Source organism: Strix uralensis, chromosome 4 (assembly GCF_047716275.1).
Source record: "Strix uralensis isolate ZFMK-TIS-50842 chromosome 4, bStrUra1, whole genome shotgun sequence".
Lineage (NCBI taxonomy): Eukaryota > Metazoa > Chordata > Aves > Strigiformes > Strigidae > Strix > Strix uralensis.
Window position 1 is genome coordinate 91,731,987 of NC_133975.1, and position 19,368 is coordinate 91,751,354.

Below are 19,368 nucleotides of genomic sequence, written 5' to 3' on the forward strand. Positions count from 1 at the left end.
AGCCGCGGTTGAGCTGCGCGACCCACTCGCGCCCCGCGCCCGGGGGGGTGGGGTGCGAGGTGTCGGGGGGGGGTGTGGGGCGGAAAGGGAGGCGGCGGCCGGGCATGGCGGAGGGCGCGGCGCTGCGGGCCCTGCGGGGCTGCCTGGCCGCCTTCCCGCGGGAGGCCCGCGGTGAGCGCCGGGCAGGGGGCGGCCGGGGAGAGGGGAACGCGGCCCGGCGGGGAGCGGGGGGGGGGGGGCGCGGGGATGGCCCCGCCGGTGACGGCCGTGAGGCGGCGGCAGGCGCCGCGGCCTGGGCCCGGCCCCGGCGCTCTCCAGAGGCCCCGTACGGGAAGGAAAACGGGGTGTCCGGCTGCCTCGGCGCCCCGGCTGGGCCGCAGCGGCCGCAAATGGCGGCTGCGGGGGTTGAAGCGGAGCATCCACGCTCCTACTCTTGTTTTCAGCCAAATGGTTCCCGGGTGAAGCAGCAGCGGAAAGACCGCTGCGACAAGAAAACGAAACTCGAGAAAACAGCCCTTTCCAGTTATTTTCTTTGGTATAAAACAGCAAAACAAAGCACTGTTGCAGCTTCCAAAAAAAATCTTCCTGTGGTATCACCTCCGTATCAGAGGTACATCTCCGGTAAGGTGTGTCCTTCATGCCCGCTCTCCTGTGGGCCCACAGCGTGGCCACCCGAGGGAGAGGTGGCTGACAGCAGGAGAGTACCAGAGCGAGGGCCTGAGGTACCCGTCAGGCACCGAAACCCTCCCTGACAGCCTTTGGGTTTTGACAGAAAAATTTCTGGAGCCGGGGGGACCCCGCTCGCTGTCAGTGTGGTGTAGGGTCGGAAGCCAGTTGGTGTGGTAGCAGAGGGCCCTTCTCTCAGGACACCGAGTAAAGCTGTTTCTCCTTTGCCTGGACAGAGCTGGGGTGGACGGAGTCCATACCCTATCTTGACGGGCCTCCGTCGCCGCTGGAGTTTTATCGAGAATGGGTGAGTCCAAACAAACCTTGTATAATTCAGAATGCCATCGCCCACTGGCCGGCTCTGAAGAAATGGACGTCAGCGTACCTCAGGTATGAACGAGCTTTGGAGCAGGGCTGGTGGCCAGTTTCAGTTGACCTCAGTCAAAGGCCTTTATTAATCTTTGCTTTTATCCATAAAATTATTCCTCTGTGCTTCTGTATGTAGGTGTTCAGTCCTGCCACCATGTCTAAAACACATGTATAGATTTTTTCCTACAAACATACTGTCCAGTCTGGTTGTGATGCAGTCGGAGGGGTGGGTGTTCTGGCTGTGTGCAGCCAGCAAGCTCAGGCTATCGAAACCCAGTCCGAGTGCTCTGGCCAGTGCTCCACCCTGTAGCCTCCCAGTTGGAGTGGGGCTGTAGCACTGTAAGAACAGACTGACTTGTTTGTGACTGAGTACACCTCGTTGGTTTTTTTGTTTTGTTTTGTTTTGTTTTCTTAAAAATGAGCATTTTAATGACTGAATTTTTAAAGAAAAGTTCTTGAAGAGGGGATTTATGGTTAGACCTAAAATCTGTGGGTTAGACATAAATCTGTGGGTTTAAAGCTAAATTTCTTAGGGAACAAAGAGCCTCGTGATAGGTGTATCTATCAGTCTCTGTCCACCCCTTCTCCCTCCTCAATTGCTTTTGAACATGTGGCCACCCGGGTAGGGCTGGGTTGAGTGGCCCTGAGAATACCAAGCTCTGCCATGGTTTGTGAAAAGAAGTGGCTGAAGAGGACTCTCTGCCTGCACGGCGGAGGAAGGAGCTCGTTTGTGAGCTTGCTTGTTGGACAGGAGAGAAGTGAGAGAGGCAAAAGATACTACAGTTGCCTTGACAGCAGGGAGCAATCAGAGCAAGAGTGTTTACCGGACAGTAGAAAATGTAGTCCAGAGACAGCCATCCATGGAAAGCCAGGCTTCTCATTTTTCCTGCCTGTGAAACATGTTGTTTTAAAGTAACCAGTGTCCAATATGTGGGCCAATTGCAGGTCTGGCTATAAACCTTTGATTTATTTTGCAGGGAGGTAGTGGGTCCCAAGGTAGTGAGTGTGGCAGTAACACCAAATGGTTATGCAGATGCAGTGTTTCAGGACCGTTTTGTCATGCCAGAGGAGCGCCAAATGCCTTTCATGGACTTTTTGGACATTGTGGAGAAGAAAGTGACCTCTCCCAACGTATTCTATGTGCAGAAGCAGTGTTCAAACCTCACTGAGGAGTTCCCTGAACTTGTCTGTGATGTGCAGCCTGACATACCATGGATGAGTGAGGCACTTGGTAAACCTATTTCTCCTATATTTAGTAAATATTTTGTATGGATCATACATAGTATGTACATAGCATGTACATAGTGAATGTTTGTTCTGTTTCTGGATGACACAGCTCAGTTTGGCTTCATCCCCTTAGAAAGTAGAAGTGGTAAAATACTTAATAATACAGTAGTCCAAGTTTTGGGTTTGGATTACTCCAGAATCACTATCTCAGGTGTGTATTGGGACCATCACAACTGAAGCAATGTGGTGACAGTGCCATATAGCACTGCTTTCCATATAGTGGCTTTTCTCTGATTTAGAGTCATGTTTTGACTGGGATTCATGCTGTTGCTAGCAAAGCTAGCATAACAAACGAGTGAAACAACACAGAGCCCACAGCCCCTTTGGTAAAATTACAGATGTTTCTAGTTAACTGCTGTCCTGTTTTTGTTATTTTCTATTTTTACAGCATGTCTTTCCTTAAAATGTCAATGAAAATTACTTCCTGTGATCTCCCCTTCTTTTTGCAGTCATATGTAGATGTGCTGCAGTTTCTCTGTGAGCTAACTCTTAGGGATTAAGAATGTGGAAACAAAGGGTTGTAACCATCGATTTGGGGATGAATAATGCTACGTCATGAAGTCTGATGGGCACTACAGTGTAGGAGGAGGTTGCTGTTGCTCAGAGAGTGCTATTTGCAATGAAACCTTTCGTAGTTATGAAGGAAGTTAGGAGAGAATTTGTCAGAAGTTGGCAGAAAATTACTCGAAATGCTTTTAAACATGACACTTCAGGTTCTGGTTTTGTTGACAACATTTCTCTATTCCCTAACCATACAGGGAAGAAGCCTGATGCTGTGAATTTCTGGCTTGGGGAAGCAGCTGCTGTGACATCCTGTATGTATCGAATGGCACCATTTGCTTTCTGTGTGCTTTCAGCAGAGGTTTAAGCGGGCTCATTTTGAGTTAGTGGCTCAGTAGAACTGTGTATTTTCTCCGACAAGGCAGTTCTACTTGAACATACTTTTTGCGTTCTTTCTCCTGCATTTCTGCTGTCTGTTGCTGCTGTGTCTCTGGGTGCATCTACCTGGCATTGTGTCAGGCAAGGAAGGCCCTGATGGCTTTTCCTTCCTTGAATATGTTTGCTACAACATTATATATTATATATATTATATAATATATATTATATATTTATATATATTATACATAAAAATATATATAGTATATTTTATATATATTATATATATTACTTTCCACTCCCACAGGCTGCGAGAGGAGGAAGCAGCCTGATAATAAGAGGACAAGCTGACACTTTACTACAGTTTCTGATGTAGAGAAGGAAATAACACTGATTTTCTCTTTCTTCACATCTCTTTTTTTCTCAATCCTAGTACATAAAGATCATTATGAGAACTTGTACTGTGTGATATCAGGAGAAAAGCATTTCCTACTACATCCACCGAGTGACCGTCCCTTCATCCCATATGGTACATAATTTACTACGCAGTATGTCTGGAGGTTGGAAGGAGGAGAGACCAAAATATTGAAAGATACGGAAAAGGAAGCAGAGATAACATTTTGATGTTTATGCAGTGTTACGCTTTCCAGTGTGAACAGAAATCTCTTCTATTTTGTGCTGCAGGTAGTTTGTAATACAAACATTATTCTGAGGTCAGGTTTTCCAGTCCTCTAAAGTAATAGGTTCAGTGATACTCACAGAAGTCTCTTCAGCTTTAGAATATTTGAATTATTTAAGTATCTTGTCAGTATTGCAGCATGTCATCTTTGATGTTTAACAGGTTTGGATTCTGCCTGCTTGTTCTTTTCTGTAGAAAAAAAAGCCAGGAAGCTGAAAAATAAGTTGTAATTTAATGAAATATTCAAGTTACAAACTGAATCTCTGAAAACTGGAGAAATGAAAAAAGAGACTCTTATGGCAGTGTTATTTTGCATTGCCCTTTTTCTGTTATGTTGCTTTCCTATGTGCACAATAATAGATTGTTATATTGCAGTGTCATCCAGAAGATGGACAGCTTAACTTTATGCCTCCTAAAATAAGACTATTTTCCCATTCCCTGACTTTCAAGCCTTCAGATTAAGTGAATGCAGAGTGCTATAGGACACTAATATAATTTTGCCTAGATATGTGCACTGATACAATATTTTATTTATACTGGTTTTATTTTGTTTACAATCTTGAAGTCATAGAATCATAGAATGGTTCTGGTTGGAAGGGACCTCTGTGATCATCTAGTCCATCCTCCCTGCCAGTCACTAGATCGGGTTGCTCAAAGCTCCATCACGTGAACACTTCCAATGATGGGGCATCCACAGCCTCTCTGGAGAACCTGTTCCAGTGTCTCACGACCCTCATAAAAAAATTTCTTCCTTATATCCAATCTAAATCTACCCTCTCTCAATTTGAAACTGTTGCCCCTTGTCCTGTCGTTACAGGCCTTGGTAAAACGTCTTTCTCTGTCTTTCTTATCAGCCCCCTTTATATATTGAAAGGCCACAGTAAGATTTCCCCAGAGTCTTCTCTTCCCCAGGCTGAACAACCCCATCTGTCTCAGCCTTTCTTCACAGAGAGGTGGTGTCATATGTATGTGAACGTATGAAAGACGTGTATGTCGTAGGAGTGACGCTTTGTAAAACAAGTTACTGTTAAAGCATTGAACAGAAATGATGCTTATATTTTATAGTGTGTAGTAAAAAAACGACTCTGTCTTTTTGAACATCAGTTAATGGAGAGAAACTCTCTCAAGGGAGGGCTTGAGTGGTGAAGCAGTGAAAGAAAAGCAACCTGGAGTATCTGAAACAGTTGATGAGATCCATCGGATAAAATTAGAAGTGAAAGGCTGGCCACAAGTCACTCATAACTCTTGTGAGTCCTATCTTGCTAGACTGACCTAAGAAGAAACGCCAGAATATAGGATGATGTGTAAGTCAGGGATGCATTAATGTCTTCCAAAAGGAACACAAGACAGTTACTGGAACAAAATAGAACCAGGAGTAAAATGGGTTTTGAAGAGAAATAATTCCTGTGAAGAAAGAAGGTTGGAATTCCAAATAGGAAGGCAGTTCAATATTTAGACTGACTTAAAAAAAAAAAATAATTAAGAAACTGGATAAAATTTGAAATGACCAAAGGGAAGGAGAATGAGGACAGTAAGTTGAAAATGGTTTTGTCTTAATTTTTCTTTTACTTGGTGAAAGTGTGACATGCTCTGCCATTAGTTTCTCTGAGTACTACTTTCAGTTGTGTCATTTAATTCTTTCTGTGGTTCCAGAGCTCTATCAGCCAGCAACGTACCGGGTATCAGAAGATGGCTCATTTGAAATTGTGGATGAAAAGAGTACAGATAAGGTAAAAAGTATATAAAGAACACAATCAATACAACAAAGATAGTTTTGGGCATTGCTGAGCCCTCAAACTGAGCATATTTATTGATATTTAGAAATCCTTCGTTACTGGAAAGAGAATGCCCAGATATTTCACTTGTATTTTACTATTCGCCAAGGATACCCAGCTTCCAGAAAAGATTTTTACTGCTCACCTGAAACCATTGATATCATAAATGGTCTTCCTTGCACCAAACTTAAATAGATCCAGTAAATGAATCAACTATAAAGGCATTGATTTCATTAAGACTGAAATAGACTCCTCTGCATTCACTTTCTTTTCGCCCCTCAGGGCTAGATTTTGCTCTACAGCAGTATCACCCAGTGCAATGAAACATATCTGTCTCAATGAATAAATTGTGTTTTCTTAATAGTAGCAATATTTATTTGATTAAAATGTATAGATATGGAGGCACTTTACAAAATCTCAGCAGCCTTTTGTATCTAATCTCTCCTCATTTGCCTCTGCAATGTGTGACTAATGCTACACTTGAACTTGAGCTGGGGCTTTTTCTCTGTTTCTAGAGTAGTGCTCATGGAATCTCACGGAAGCATTCATGTAACGCAGTGAGGTTGAGTGCTGAAGTTTATAACTCTATAGGGTGTAGAAGAATTGAATGCAGTCAAGAGGGATTTCCCAGTAGGAAGTGGGATTTTAGCTGCTGGGAATAAAATTAGACCGGAGAGCTTTAGAAGAAGAAAGGAATTTCTAAAAAGAGTGGCGTAGATAAAATACTCAAGTATTGAATGTAGGAGGAACAAGTGACTTTAAGGGGCCAGAGGTGTTTTGAAAGTATGCCACGAGACTGAAATTTCATGGTTGACATTTAACATCTTTTCGCTAATTAGAGATGCTTCACTGAAGGAGGCAAATTTTTGCATCCTTGACCTATTCCCAGTTGAATGTGGAAAGCTGTGTACCTGTACTTGTTTTGCTAGGCAAAATACATGTTTTGTAACCTAGTAAGTTTGGTTATCAGTTGTTTTTCTGGAAGCTTGCTGGAATTTTTTGCCAGGGTCAGTACCATATACACACTCTTTTGCTTTTAGGTGCCCTGGATCCCCCTGGACCCCTTGAACCCAAATCTGGAACAGTATCCAGAGTATGCTCAGGCAAAACCTTTGGAGTGTACAGTGAAAGCTGGTGAGATGTTATACCTGCCTTCTCTCTGGTTCCACCATGTTCAGCAATCACATGGCTGTATAGCAGGTAAAATACACAGTATTTCCAGATGTGGTTTTTGAACTGTGGTGGGTGTGCAGCTAGATATCCCGCAGCAAAGCATAACTGGGACCAAAGGTCCCTTTAAGATCATCTACCTCTTCTCAGGAGGAAATAATAATCTTGGCAGATGCCGTGGGGCTGCCTCCTTGCAGTCTGTTTTGCTTATAATTCATACCATTATTGACAAGTGCTAGGGATGTAGCTGAAGGAAAAGTCTTTCTAGTTGTCAAGTCTGGAGGAGGATAGCTAATTCAGTGATCGTGATCCAGTTGCTGTTCATGACATGGAGCCTAAGCAGTTTGTCTGCCTAGCCTGCTAACTGCAAATTGGTCACCTACATACCTTTCACAAAGAAACTGCATGTTGTGGGTGCCATTATCACATCAGCAGAAAAGAATCTGAGGGAAAAAATGGAAACCAGAAAGTATATTGAGTTTTAGGCATGGATGTAGACAAAACGTGGAAGATACTCTGTTGTCTTATGAGCTGGGATCTGCTCCAACCCAGTCTCCTACCTTGCTAATAAGCCTATGCTGTGTTACTGTTCCCCTGCACTTATCAAAAGTCTTGTCATCTCTTTCTTTGTAGGATTCACCATCTCTCTCTATCTCTTTTTTCCCTTCCCCGTGAGAGTTCCAGAATGTCAAGCATTGCTCGTTTGGTGGAGGTGGAGGGGTGGGGATGGTGCAAAGTATTATTGTTATGTTGTGTAAGTTTTGCAAGGTTTGAGGAAGAGCTTTATGCTGACTTTACCTGGAATTAATCCTGTCTGCCCAGGAAGAGTAAATACAATATTTTGAACAACATAACATTAGTATTTGTGTAACACTGCAAATATTGCAAGCCCTTTTTTTTTCAGTACTTACGATACTGTGATAAAAAGACAAGCTAGCAGTAAAGCAGTATTTCTGATTCTCTTTTCCCAGTACTGCTGCATCTGTCCTTAAAGATTTTTTAGAAGAAGTAGAGTTGTTTCCTGTTGCAAGTCCCCAGCCACTCTCTTCTTCCTCTATCAGGAATGCTAAAGAGTCGATGAGTTTATTTAGCGTTTAGTCTGCTAACTGCCCTACAGTCTGTATACACTTGAAAAATCAACATTCTCTGGGTCTGGTCCAGTGAATGTCTGAAGCTAGAGTATATCCTCCTCCAGGAACCATTGGTACAATATTATACTGCTTGGCTTATTTTTTCCAGGAGATCTACACCAAAATTAAAATGACATGCAGAATTAAAGCACTGGCTAATTGATGGCCATTGTGAGGTAGTGGTGAATTTGCCATCCTTTACACACTCAGAGGAAGAAAGGTTCCTATCCAGATATTAAACTTACTTTGTAGTGTATTTGGTATTTTTGGTCTAAATAGAAGCATACATTTTCTGTTCCTAAACATTTTGCCAGCTTCTGCTTCAGGGAATCCCCAGTGTAGAGTCTGAAGAGGAGTTGGTTTGGGTTAAGACAGAGTTGCATTGGCAGCGCTATTAAAGAACTCTAATGTTTGCTTATGATTTTTTTGACTGTAGGCAAAAATTTGCTCATTCCAAAGTTCAGTCATTAGTAAGGAAAAGCTTGTACTAGCTGAACTGTGTAAACCAGTCTATGAACACGTTTGTAAATCATTACATGCTAGCCTTAGAAATGTTCTTCCTTTTTCTTGTCTCCTCAGTGAATTATTGGTATGACATGGAATATGACCTTAAGTACAGCTATTACCAACTGCTAGATTGTCTCACAAAAGCCATGAAAGTGTTATAGCAGAGGTGGAAGACTCAAGCTTGTGATCCCTCTCTCTGATGGGATACAATCATCAGCATCTGTGACTGGAGTACAAACGTGATTCAAGTGAAAAGAACCGAACGTTAAATTATCCTCAACAATGTCTGTCAACAGATCATGGCTATTTTGCATGATTTTGGAGTCTAGATCAATCGGCCAGATTTTTTGGCTTGTAATCAGAAGGTTTGATAATAGCATTTTTAGGTCTTTGCATGTTGCCTCAGTGACAGCGAGCAAAATAAAATTGGAAGAGAGGCAATCCAGGTTTTGGAAATCCCAAAACAGAAGCCATGACTGTTCAGATCTACAGATTGTTTTCATAACAATCCAAGCAGACAAGGAAGAATCTGCTCTGCCACCCAGCTGTGCATCAGGCTGCATCAGTCCGACACCTGCACTCTGCCTCAGGCAAAAGTCCTGTCCGGGTGTAATTCACTAAGTTTAGTGGCTGTGGTGTTTTGATGCTGAGAAATTACAACTTCTGCAATAAATGGTCAGTTTAAAAGCTTATTTCTGTACTGATTTCTTACATTTTTTTCAAATGATGTTATGGATGGAGGACATCTAGGAGGACGTGCAGAAGTCAATGCTGGCTATATTCCATGTTAAGCTACATGTTTTTATTGATGTTTTTTTATTTCTTTCCACTGTTGTATTTAAATGTAGCTGCATTCCCTTACCTCTTGGGTTGTGATTTTAGGGTTGCTTTGACAGATCCACAGTCAATCTGCACATCACCTGTGGTCTCGTGGCATGATGGGTGATTCTACATCTTGTAGGCTTATTGATTTTTTCATTCCTTTGCCATTAATTGTTGCCTAACGCATGGTCAGGCAAGTTGTGTGAACCAGGAGCCCATTTCTGCAGCCTGAATTCCCATTTGTATTTCCACAGAATGGGATGAGACTGCTCACATGTCTGAGACCCGTAGGGTAGGACTAAAAGGCTATTAAATCCTTGAATGCTGCAAAAATGTAGTATTGTTTATGAAAACCTGAAGTTGGTATTTATTGTCAAATCTTCAAATAGCTCCTTAGAAAATTATCGATATGGGGGGAAATTTATTTTCCATGTATTAATTAGAAAAATGCAGATACCCTTTAAACAAGGTTGATTATTGTTGATGAAAAAGATAAGGATTCTTTTACTTTGTTTCTTTTGGTTTTTAAATACAGTTAAAGCATAAAGCATCATCTTACGTATGGTGCTTGTCCAAAAATTGCTGAAAACTCAAGGGCAGGCTTTGTTTCATGGCTTGATTAAGATGTCACGTTACTTCAGGCTTTCCAGCTTGTTTGTGTTCAGTGTGCCTTGGCAAAGGCCCCCAAGCCAGTTCTGCAGTCGAATCAGGACTTTCCCACAGTCGGGGGGAAGGGCGATTGGAATATCTCTTTTTGTGACTTTGGGGTTTTTGATTTAGTCTCTCTCTACAATCCAAAGTAAGACCGCACGCCAGGAACAAATGGCAGCTTGTGTCTGTGCAGGTGGATGGTGTTACTGTACCACCTCTGAGCCGGAGCGTCTGGATGGAGGCATGCTCTGAACTACATCTCCCAGCAGCCCGTGCTTGCCCACTGAAGGAAGCAGTCACGGTGGTTCCTCCTGGACTTTGGGCTGAGATTTTAAGCCTGAGAAGTGACAGACTCCTGGCGATCCTGTACCACGCAGCCCGTGTCTCACCCCCAAAAAGGGCAGCTCGTCTCCCCGCCGGCAGAGCCGGGATGGCGGTGCAGGTGGCGGTTCTGCCTTCCCCCCGGTGTCTGTTCGACGACCCCGTGCAGATCCGCGTGGCCGGTCTCCTGCCGCGGCAGGCGGTCACCCTCCGGGCCAGCCTGCTGGACGAGAGCGGGGAGCTCTTCCAAGCCCACGCTCGGTACCGAGCGGGGAGCAGCGGGGAGCTGGACCTGAGCCGCTCCCCGGCGCTGGGCGGCAGCTATTCGGGTGTGGAGCCGATGGGGCTGCTGTGGTCTCTGCAGTCTAACACGCCCTATAAGCGGCTGGCAAAGAGGAATGTCCTGACCCCTTTCTCTGTGGACTTTGAAGTGTACGAGGGCCACGGGGACATGAGCTGCTTGCTGGGAAAATGCACCAATGAACGATGGTTTTTAGGAGAGGGAGTGAAGAGGATTTCAGTCAGAGAAGGTCGTCTGAAAGCAACCCTCTTCCTCCCTCCTGGTGAGTTTTAATTCCCTTCTGGTTTTCCAGATGTGACTTACACCACGTGTTGTGCCCCGTGGCCCCTGAATGCACTTGGCAACCCAGTGCAGAGCCTCAGCTCATGGTTCCCTTGGCCTGTGCTTGGTCCAGCTACTTGGGTCCTCACAGCAGAGCAAGGAGGAACAGGTTTTCCCCGGGCGGGTCAAGTGGCAAGGCAAGGGAGTGCAGGGAGGGCAGCAGTGGTAGGTAACACGAGGTGTCTCCTCTTCGTTCTAGCTGAAGGGGGCCAGGACCTCTCCTGCAGTGAGAACTCTGGGGAAAACTGTGTTTATTTCTTAGCTCTGTTTGTCTGACAGGAAAAGAGGCCCCTGGTCTTCGGCAGAGCTGTGAGGTGTGACAGCTCTGTTTGTGGAGTGAGGAGTGACGAGGCGTGGTTGGGAGCGCTGGGTGTGGGCTGCAGCCAGCTTGGGCAGCTCCAGCAGCTCTGGACTTTCTCTGTTTCTCTCTTTGGCTAAGGAAAGTCTCTACCTGGTTGAGCAGCTCGGCTGCACAGGATACTTAGGAAGATGAGAGACAAATGAGAAGAGCAAGGTCTTTAATTAAACAGGTGTCATATTCCACAGCTCCGTACAGAGACAGTGCTGAGACTGAATCCTGTGTAAAGCTGCTCTGAGCCCCGAACTGTTCATGTTCCTTGAGCAGTACTTAAATGTGAATATCTTGCTCTGTAATGAATAAAAATTCCCTTGCAGCTGCTGTTCTGAGGAGATCTGAGAAGCCCAGGGGTAGTTATGCAGATCATACTGAAGCCTGAATTGGCATAGGTCAGTGCTGGCCTTTGTGGGTGCATTTCACAACCCAGCTTTCTGGAAAACCTGCTAGCACCTGCTAGCACAGTTCCTAAAGAAGCGCAGCTCATGCAGAGATGCTGTTTGTTCATCGATCCCCAATGGCCTGAGAACATCTAGGCCAATGTCAGCTGAAATTCATGGTGGGAGAAGGATGGCCAACATGTGAACTTCGTATGATGAGTTCCTAAGAGAGAGAAGAAATATCCAAATTAGTGTCCTTACAGTGACTCTGTGTGTGCCTGAGAATGACAACCTCTGTGCAAAGCTTCAGAGGATGATTTTCTTCTGATATCTACTGTCCTAATGTGTGCTGAAGGGGCACTACTGAAAGGACAACTGTAGAAACTTTTCTCCTTGAGTATATATATACACACCTTTCATTGCAGGACCTGGTCCCTTCCCTGGACTTATCGATTTGTATGGATCTGGAGGAGGTCTTGTTGAATACAGAGCAAGTCTCCTGGCTAGCAGAGGCTTCGTGACTCTGGCTCTTGCTTACATGGCCTTTGAAGATCTCCCTACTATGCCAGAGATTCTTGAACTGGGCTATTTTGAGGAAGCTGTGAACTTTTTGCGGAAGCAGCAGCAGGTAAGAGACAAATGATGGTGCTCCTCCTGTTGGAAAGTATTTTCCAGTTTTCTAATTGGAATTCTATATGTCACTGAATGCAACTAAGTTTCTGAGATGTTAGACAGCATTGTCTGAAAGACAGCATGATCTGAGAGATGGAAGAGCATGTGCCTCAACTTGAATTTTGCAAGTAGTTGGATAGCTGGTTTTGCACAGTATCTTACAACAGTCCATAGACTGTTTTCAAACCAGTGCTTGTGTAAGATTAAATCAAAGCAGTTCCTGGACTAGAAGCACAAAACTGCTTAAGCAAGAAATCTTCATTTTTTTCCCCTACTTTTCCATCTTGCAAGATTTTAGAAGGGAAAAAAATCCAATGACTTTTTAAATTTCTGAGATGTTACAGGCTTTTGATTCTGAGTAAGTTTCACAAAACAGTAATAAAACACTAACAACAGAATCCCTTAGAGTTGTAGCACTGGAGAGTGTGCCATGTCTTAAGAAGCTGGGACTGTATTTGCACAAGAGTGTGGGATGGAAAAGATACTTTATAGCAATATATCATCATACTTAAACCAAAAGAGACCAAGAGAAATCAAGCAGCATTTAGATTTTGAATGGAATGCTACTTAATGTGGTATTCATTTCAGAAAGTTATTTATTTTCTAGCACGTGGACACGTAGCCAGTGTGAGAGCAGAATTCAGCCTTGCTAGTTTGTCTTGTTCCTCAGAGCTCTGAAACTTCCAGAGTATCTTACAAGACACATTACAAAATTAATTTGGTGTGAAGAGCCTTTACTATAGATTAGTTGATTTAAACAGTTATTGAGCTTACTCAACCTCAAGTGTAATGAACCTTATGTGTTCTGGGACAAAACAGAAGATAACCGGTCAGCTGTAGGGGAGTATCAAAAACCAATAGCATCAAAGAAAATCAATGCAAGTAAACCCATGAAAAAGTGGGTTTCCAAAGGGAACCTGAGGAGAGAAGATTGTGGGGGTTTGAAGACCGGAGCAGTAAAACATACAATACTGAGAGCAAGTGTCTAACCAGGATGTGGAGGGAGCAAAGAGGCTTTGTCTACAGAGGTCACCAGGAAGAAAAAGTGTTACAGGAGGAGAAGTGTTGAGGAGCTATAGAATTCAAAGTCACTCTTGTGGAGGCTCAGCGAAGGGACAGATAAGGGAGTGATATAACCTGAACAGGGAGAGGGAAGGGGTAAAAAATGGGTAGTCTTAGTTGGCTGAGGAGTGAGGAAGCAGAACTGGAGATGTTATGTCAGCCCAGGAAATGAGGAGTGGTTGGTAATGGTTGTTTTCATAACTGTGTTTCAGGTGAAAGACACTGGGATTGGCGTTTTGGGCTTGTCTAAAGGAGCTGATCTAGCCCTTTCCATGGCCACGTTTCTACCTGGCATCAAGGCAGCGGTCAGCATATCTGGAAGTAGTTTTAATTCTTTCATTCCCCTGCAGGGGGATGGCTTCACTGTTCCTGCCCACCCATATGATTTGGGGAGGATGAAGACCAGTGAAGAGTCTGGCCTAATAGATTTTTCAGATGTCCTGGATGATCACAGGGACCCAGCAACTTGGGGTTGTCGCATTCCCGTGGAGAGGTCCTTGGCCAAGTTCCTCTTCCTCTCGGGACTGGATGACAGGAACTGGAAAAGTAACCTCTATTGCCAGGATGCTGTTCAGCGCCTTCAGCAGTACGGGCGGGAAGTGGAGTTTTGCTCCTATTCTGGAGCAGGGCACCTCTTGGAGCCACCGTACTTGCCTTTGTGCCAGGCTTCGATCCACAGAGCGCTTGGGGTGTTTGTACTTTGGGGAGGGCAGTGGAGGGAGCATGCCAAAGCCCAAGAAGACGCATGGCGCAGGATACAGGCCTTTTTCTGGCAACACTTGGTGGACTCAGACATCCCTAAGAGCAAACTGTAGTGGAAGGTGTCAAAATGCTGACCAGGGTTGGTATTTCAGCTCTCACTGAATCTTGGAAACTCATTGAAAGTTTCCTGGCCTGCCTTCCTCTAAACTCCACTGTTGCATAGTGGTTTATTTTAATTCCCCAAATAATTTTCCATTTTTTAATTGAATTTTAGTAGTCTTCTGGCCCCAGCTGCCCTGTACATTGGCACCATCTGATCTGCCTGTGTGCTGTAGTCATCTGAGAAAAGCCCAGCATCCCGTCATGCAGATTGCATTTGTACTGAGCTGTCTTTGCCCTTAATTTCCAAACATCTCCTTTGGTAACAGGCAATACTCTCATAGGAAGAGTTTTCCACTGAATTGTTTAGCCTTGCATCTTTAACTAACCTACATGTAAACAGCAGTTTCTTGAGACAGCACAGCAGTACGTTCACATTTCCTCTTGCTATATAATTTTCTCACACTTCTTAGTAAAAATGTTGCGACAGTTCTGATCTCAACTGAGTAAAGAGGCACTCTTCTGACTTACTCTGAAGTGCAGTGATAACATTTTTTTTCTGGTACCTCAAAAGACAGAAATGAATCTTACGCAGGTTACACTGGTTGTATCTCCTCCAGATAAGTTACGTATCGGGGTAAAGTTTCCCCTGCACTATTCAATAAATACAATGTGTATGTGTGTATGCATAGTTTACTTGAAATGATCTGAATGAAGCCTTTGACTGCCTCTATGCCTATAAATACATAGGCAGCAGTCCTGGTGTAGTCACAAGATGCTGCTTTGCTTCGCCTTGCTGAAGAGTTTATATACAGGAGCGCTTACCCACTATGGGTAAGAGGAGTGGTGGAGTTTGCTGTAGGGGTCTGCACAGTGCTCAAGATGGGTGTGATATAGATGTGCTAAGTACCTGTTTTGGAATGTTGAAAGTCAGTTTATCCCCATTTTGGGGAGGAAGAATAAAGCCGCTGCTGGGGGTGAATTCCCGGGAGCGCTGTGGAGTGGGATGTCTTTGCGGTCTTGCTGCTGTAACAGACAGCTGTGGGCTCAGTGACAGTGAGGAAGTGCCACTCTTGAGAGGACTGAGCTTGCCTTCTGGGGAGAATGTGCATTATCTTGCCCTTTACTTTTACAGGTCCAGACCTGCCAAGGACAACCGTGATCTACCTTGTGCATCTGTGGGATAGTGGCATGCAGCAGCTTGCTGGCATTTTCTAGCTAGCAGCTGAGCAGAGTTTGCTTCCTGGAGCAGTCAAGGCTCCTGTTCTGACCACAGAAGCCAGCAGGAGCTGGCAGGGGGTCACTGCCTTTGCTGAGGCAGCAAAACCTTGCCCTCATTTCCAAATCCTGCTGAGACATGAGCCCTGCAGGAGCCTGGATCCTGCTGGGGGCAGAACCATGCCCTCGGTTTTCTTGCTTCAGGGAGCAGTGGCTACTGAAAATGAGCGTGTTGGTCCTCAGGGCTGTAGACTCTCATGCAATAAATCCAATGCAGAGTGTGCCCCTTCAGTTACTTCTGATTTTCCCACCCCAGCCCTTCCTCAGAATGGTAGATAGGTACCACTTAGCTCAAGGTGTGAGCAGTTAGGGTGGGGAGATCTCGCTCCTGCTCACCTGTACTGGTCATCCATCAAGTTTTCTGCTATTACCTCTTCTTCATTTTTGTTCTTCCCCTGTGTGTCTATGTCCTGTATGGACTGTGGTTGTTCCAGATGTTTAGTGAGTGGGTAGGACCTGGCAGAATCACAGAATCAACTAGGTTGGAAAGGACCTTGAAGATCATCCAGTCCAACCATAAACCTAACACTGCCAGTTCCCATCTACACCATATCTCTCAGCGCTATGTCGACCCTACTCTTAAACACCTCCAGGGATGGGGACTCTACCACCTCCCTGGGCAATCCATTCCACTGCCTAACAACCCGTTCTGTAAAGAAATACTTCCTGACATCTAGTCTAAACCTTCCCTGGCGCAACTTGAGGCCATTCCCTCTTGTCCTATCGCTTGTTACTTCATTAAAGAGACTCATCCCCAGCTCTCTGCAACCTCCTTTCAGGTAGTTGTAGAGGGCGATGAGGTCTCCCCTCAGCCTCCTCTTCTCCAGACTAAACAACCCCAGTTCCCTCAGCCGCTCCTCGTACGACATGTGCTCCAGACCCTTCACCAGCTTCGTTGCCCTTCTCTGGACATGCTCGAGTAATTCAATGTCCTTTTTGTAGTGAGGGGCCCAAAACTGAACACAGTAATCGAGGTGCGGCCTCACCAGTGCCGAGTAACAGGGGTAAGATCCCTTCCCTGTCCCTGCTGGCCACGCTATTTCTGATACAGGCCAGGATGCCATTGGCCTTCTTGGCCACCTGGGCACACTGCTGGCTCATGTTCAGCTGGCTGTCAATCAACACCCCCAGGTCCCTCTCTGACTGGCAGCTCTCCAGCCACTCCTCCCCAAGCCTGTAGCACTGCTGGGGGTTGTTGTGGCCCAAGTGCAGCACCCGGCATTTGGCCTTATTGAACCTCATACAGTTGGCCTTAGCCCATCGCTCCAGCCTGTCCAGGTCTCTCTGCAGAGCCTCCCTACCCTCGAGCAGATCAACACTCCCACCCAGCTTGGTGTCATCTGCAAACTTACTGAGGGTGCATTCGATCCCTTCGTCTAGATCATCAATAAAGATGTTAAACAAGAGCGGCCCCAAAACCGAGCCCTGGGGGACACCACTCGTGACCGACCTCCAACTGGATTTAACTCCGTTCACCACAACTCTTTGGGCCTGGCCATCCAGCCAGTTTTTTACCCAGCAAAGCGTGCGATCATCTAAGCCTCGAGCAGCCAGTTTCGCCAGGAGAATGCTATGGGAAACGGTGTCAAAGGCCTTGCTAAAGTCAAGGTAAACTACATCCACAGCCTTCCCCTCATCCAATAAGCAGGTCACTCTATCGTAGAAGGAGATCACGTTTGTCAAGCAGGACCTGCCTTTCACAAACCCATGCTGACTGGGCCTGATCCCCTGGTTGTCCTGCATGTGTTGTAAGATGGTACTCTGGATGAGCTGCTCCATCAGCTTCCCGGGTACCGAAGTCAAGCTGACAGGCCTGTAATTTCCCGGATCATCCTTCCGACCCTTCTTATAGATGGGCGTCACATTGGCCAATTTCCAATCTGTCAGGACCTCCCCGGTCAGCCAGGACTGCTGGTAAATGATGGAAAGTGGCTTGGCGAGCACCCCAGCCAGCTCCTTCAGCACTCTTGGGTGTATCCCATCCGGTCCCATAGACTTGTGTGTGTCTATGTGATGTAGCACGTCACTGACTCTCTCCTGGATTGCAGGGGGGTCGTTCTCCCAGTCTCTATCATCTGGCTGAGGGGGCTGGATTTCCTCAATACGACTAGTCTTGTTATTAAAGACTGAGGCAAAGAAGGCATTAAGTACCTCAGCCTTCCCCTCATCACTTGCTACCAAGTTTCCTTCAGCATCTAGCAGGGGATGGAGACTCTCCCTGGTCTTTCTTTTGCTATTGACATACTTATGGAAACATTTCTTGTTATCTTTGATTGCTGAAGCCAGATTAATTTCCAGCTGGGCTTTGGACCTCCTGATTTCTGCCCTGCATAGCCTCACAGCCTCTTTGTAATCACTGTGAGTGGCTAGGCCCTTCTGCCAAAGGCCGTAAACTCTCCTTTTCTCCTTGAGTTGCAGCCAAAGCTCCCTGTTCAGCCAGGGTGGTCTTCTCTGCCGCCTGCTCCTCTTAGAGCACCTGGGGACTGCCTGCTCCTGAGCCATAAACACTTCCTTCTTAAAGAGCGCCCAGCCTTCCTGGACCCCTATACCCTTCAGGACCATCTCCCAAGGGATCCTGTCAAGCTGGTGCCTAAACAAGACAAAGTCAGCCCTTTGGAAGTCCAGGATGTCAGTCCTGCTTAGTCCTTTCCTGGTCTCTCTAAGAATAGAGAACTCTATTATTTCATGATCACTGTGCCCTAGTCGTCCTCCAACCGCCACATCATCCACCAGTCCTTCTCTGTTCACAAGGAGGAGATCTATCAGGGCACCTTCTCTGGTTGGTTCTCTCACCAGCTGTGTTAGGAAGTTGTCCCCCACACATTCCAGGCATCTCCGGGACTGGTCACGCTCTGCTGTGTTGTATTTCCAGCAGATGTCTGGGAAGTTGAAGTCCCCCACAAGAACAAGGGCAAGCGATCGTGAGATTTCACCCAAGTGCCTATAGAATATTTCATCCACCTCTCTGTCCTGGGTGGGTGGCCTATAGTAGACTCCTACTACAACATCTGCCCTGTTGGCCTTCCCCCTGATTCTAACACAAAGACACTCTACCCTGTCTTCACTGCACTTGTATTCAAGGCAATCATAACAGTCCCTAACATACAGTGCTACTCCACCGCCTCTCCTACCTTGTCTATCCCTTCTAAAGAGCTTGTAGCCATCAACTGGCCCGCTCCAGTCATGGGAGGCATCCCACCATGTTTCTGTGATAGCCACCACATCATAATTTTCCTGTTTCATCACGGCTTCAAGCTCCTCCTGTTTGTTACCCATGCTGTGTGCATTGGTATACATGCACTTCAGATGGGCTGGTGTTTTGCCCCCTTCCCCCTTCAGATTTAGTTTAAAGCTCTGTCAATGAGTCCAGCTAACTCCTGCCCCAAGATCCTCTTCCCCTTCTGGGACAAGTGCATCCCATCTAACGCCCAGAGGTCTGGTGCCCTGTATACCAACCCATGATCGAAAAAACCAAAGCCCTGACCGTGACACCAGTCTTGAAGCCACGAATTCATCTGCTGTATTCTTCGGTGTTCATCCTCATCCATCCCCCCAACTGGTGGGATGGAGGAGAACATAACCTGTGCCCCCGACCCCTTGATCAGTTTCCCTAAGGCTCTGAAATCTCTCTTCATTGATTTAATACTTCTCCTGCTAATGTTGTCGCTACCTACCTGAAAAACCAGAAGAGGGTAATAGTCCTTGGGTTTGACTAGAGAGGGGAGTCTTCTTGTGAGGTCCTTGATGCGGGCCCCAGGGAGGCAGCAGACTTCCCTATGATGCGGGTCTGGTCTGCATATGGGGCCTTCGACACCCCTCAGAATGGAGTCCCCCACTACAATGACTCTTCTGGGGTTCCTTTCAGAGCTGGTTTTAATACCTTTTCTAGAGTGACCTGGCCTTGGTGGTCCTTGGTCTTTCTCATTGTTTGTCTCATTCTCTTCC

General features: G+C 45.8%; 2 protein-coding genes across 2 annotated transcripts; both read left to right on the forward strand.

Moving 5' to 3' along the window:
• The first annotated feature begins 87 nt into the window (after positions 1-87).
• Positions 88-9,151, forward strand: JMJD7 (jumonji domain containing 7). The gene is made up of 8 exons (XM_074867848.1): positions 88-171; positions 903-1,056; positions 2,013-2,266; positions 3,081-3,137; positions 3,632-3,727; positions 5,531-5,607; positions 6,693-6,852; positions 8,532-9,151. Exons 1-8 carry the CDS (start codon positions 105-107, stop codon positions 8,618-8,620), a joined length of 954 nt encoding a protein of 317 aa, XP_074723949.1. The 5' UTR covers positions 88-104; the 3' UTR covers positions 8,621-9,151.
• A 1,069-nt stretch (positions 9,152-10,220) lies between these two features.
• On the forward strand, positions 10,221-14,826 carry LOC141942248 (acyl-coenzyme A thioesterase 1-like). Its single transcript, XM_074865197.1, has 3 exons — positions 10,221-10,816; positions 12,036-12,238; positions 13,557-14,826. The coding sequence occupies exons 1-3, from the start codon at positions 10,363-10,365 to the stop codon at positions 14,157-14,159; spliced, it is 1,260 nt and encodes a 419-aa protein (XP_074721298.1). The 5' UTR covers positions 10,221-10,362; the 3' UTR covers positions 14,160-14,826.
• The last annotated feature ends 4,542 nt before the right edge of the window (positions 14,827-19,368 follow it).

Excerpts from the sequence above, each read along its gene's own strand:
- JMJD7 (XM_074867848.1), top strand. The coding sequence starts at position 105 with ATGGCGGAGGGCGCGGCGCTGCGGGCCCTGCGGGGCTGCCTGGCCGCC. Across the intron at positions 1,057-2,012 it reads TGGACGTCAGCGTACCTCAG|GGAGGTAGTGGGTCCCAAGG; the intron begins GTATGAACGAGC and ends TTTATTTTGCAG. Across the intron at positions 3,728-5,530 it reads CCGTCCCTTCATCCCATATG|AGCTCTATCAGCCAGCAACG; the intron begins GTACATAATTTA and ends CTGTGGTTCCAG.
- LOC141942248 (XM_074865197.1), top strand. The coding sequence starts at position 10,363 with ATGGCGGTGCAGGTGGCGGTTCTGCCTTCCCCCCGGTGTCTGTTCGAC. Across the intron at positions 10,817-12,035 it reads AACCCTCTTCCTCCCTCCTG|GACCTGGTCCCTTCCCTGGA; the intron begins GTGAGTTTTAAT and ends CTTTCATTGCAG. Across the intron at positions 12,239-13,556 it reads TTTTGCGGAAGCAGCAGCAG|GTGAAAGACACTGGGATTGG; the intron begins GTAAGAGACAAA and ends ACTGTGTTTCAG.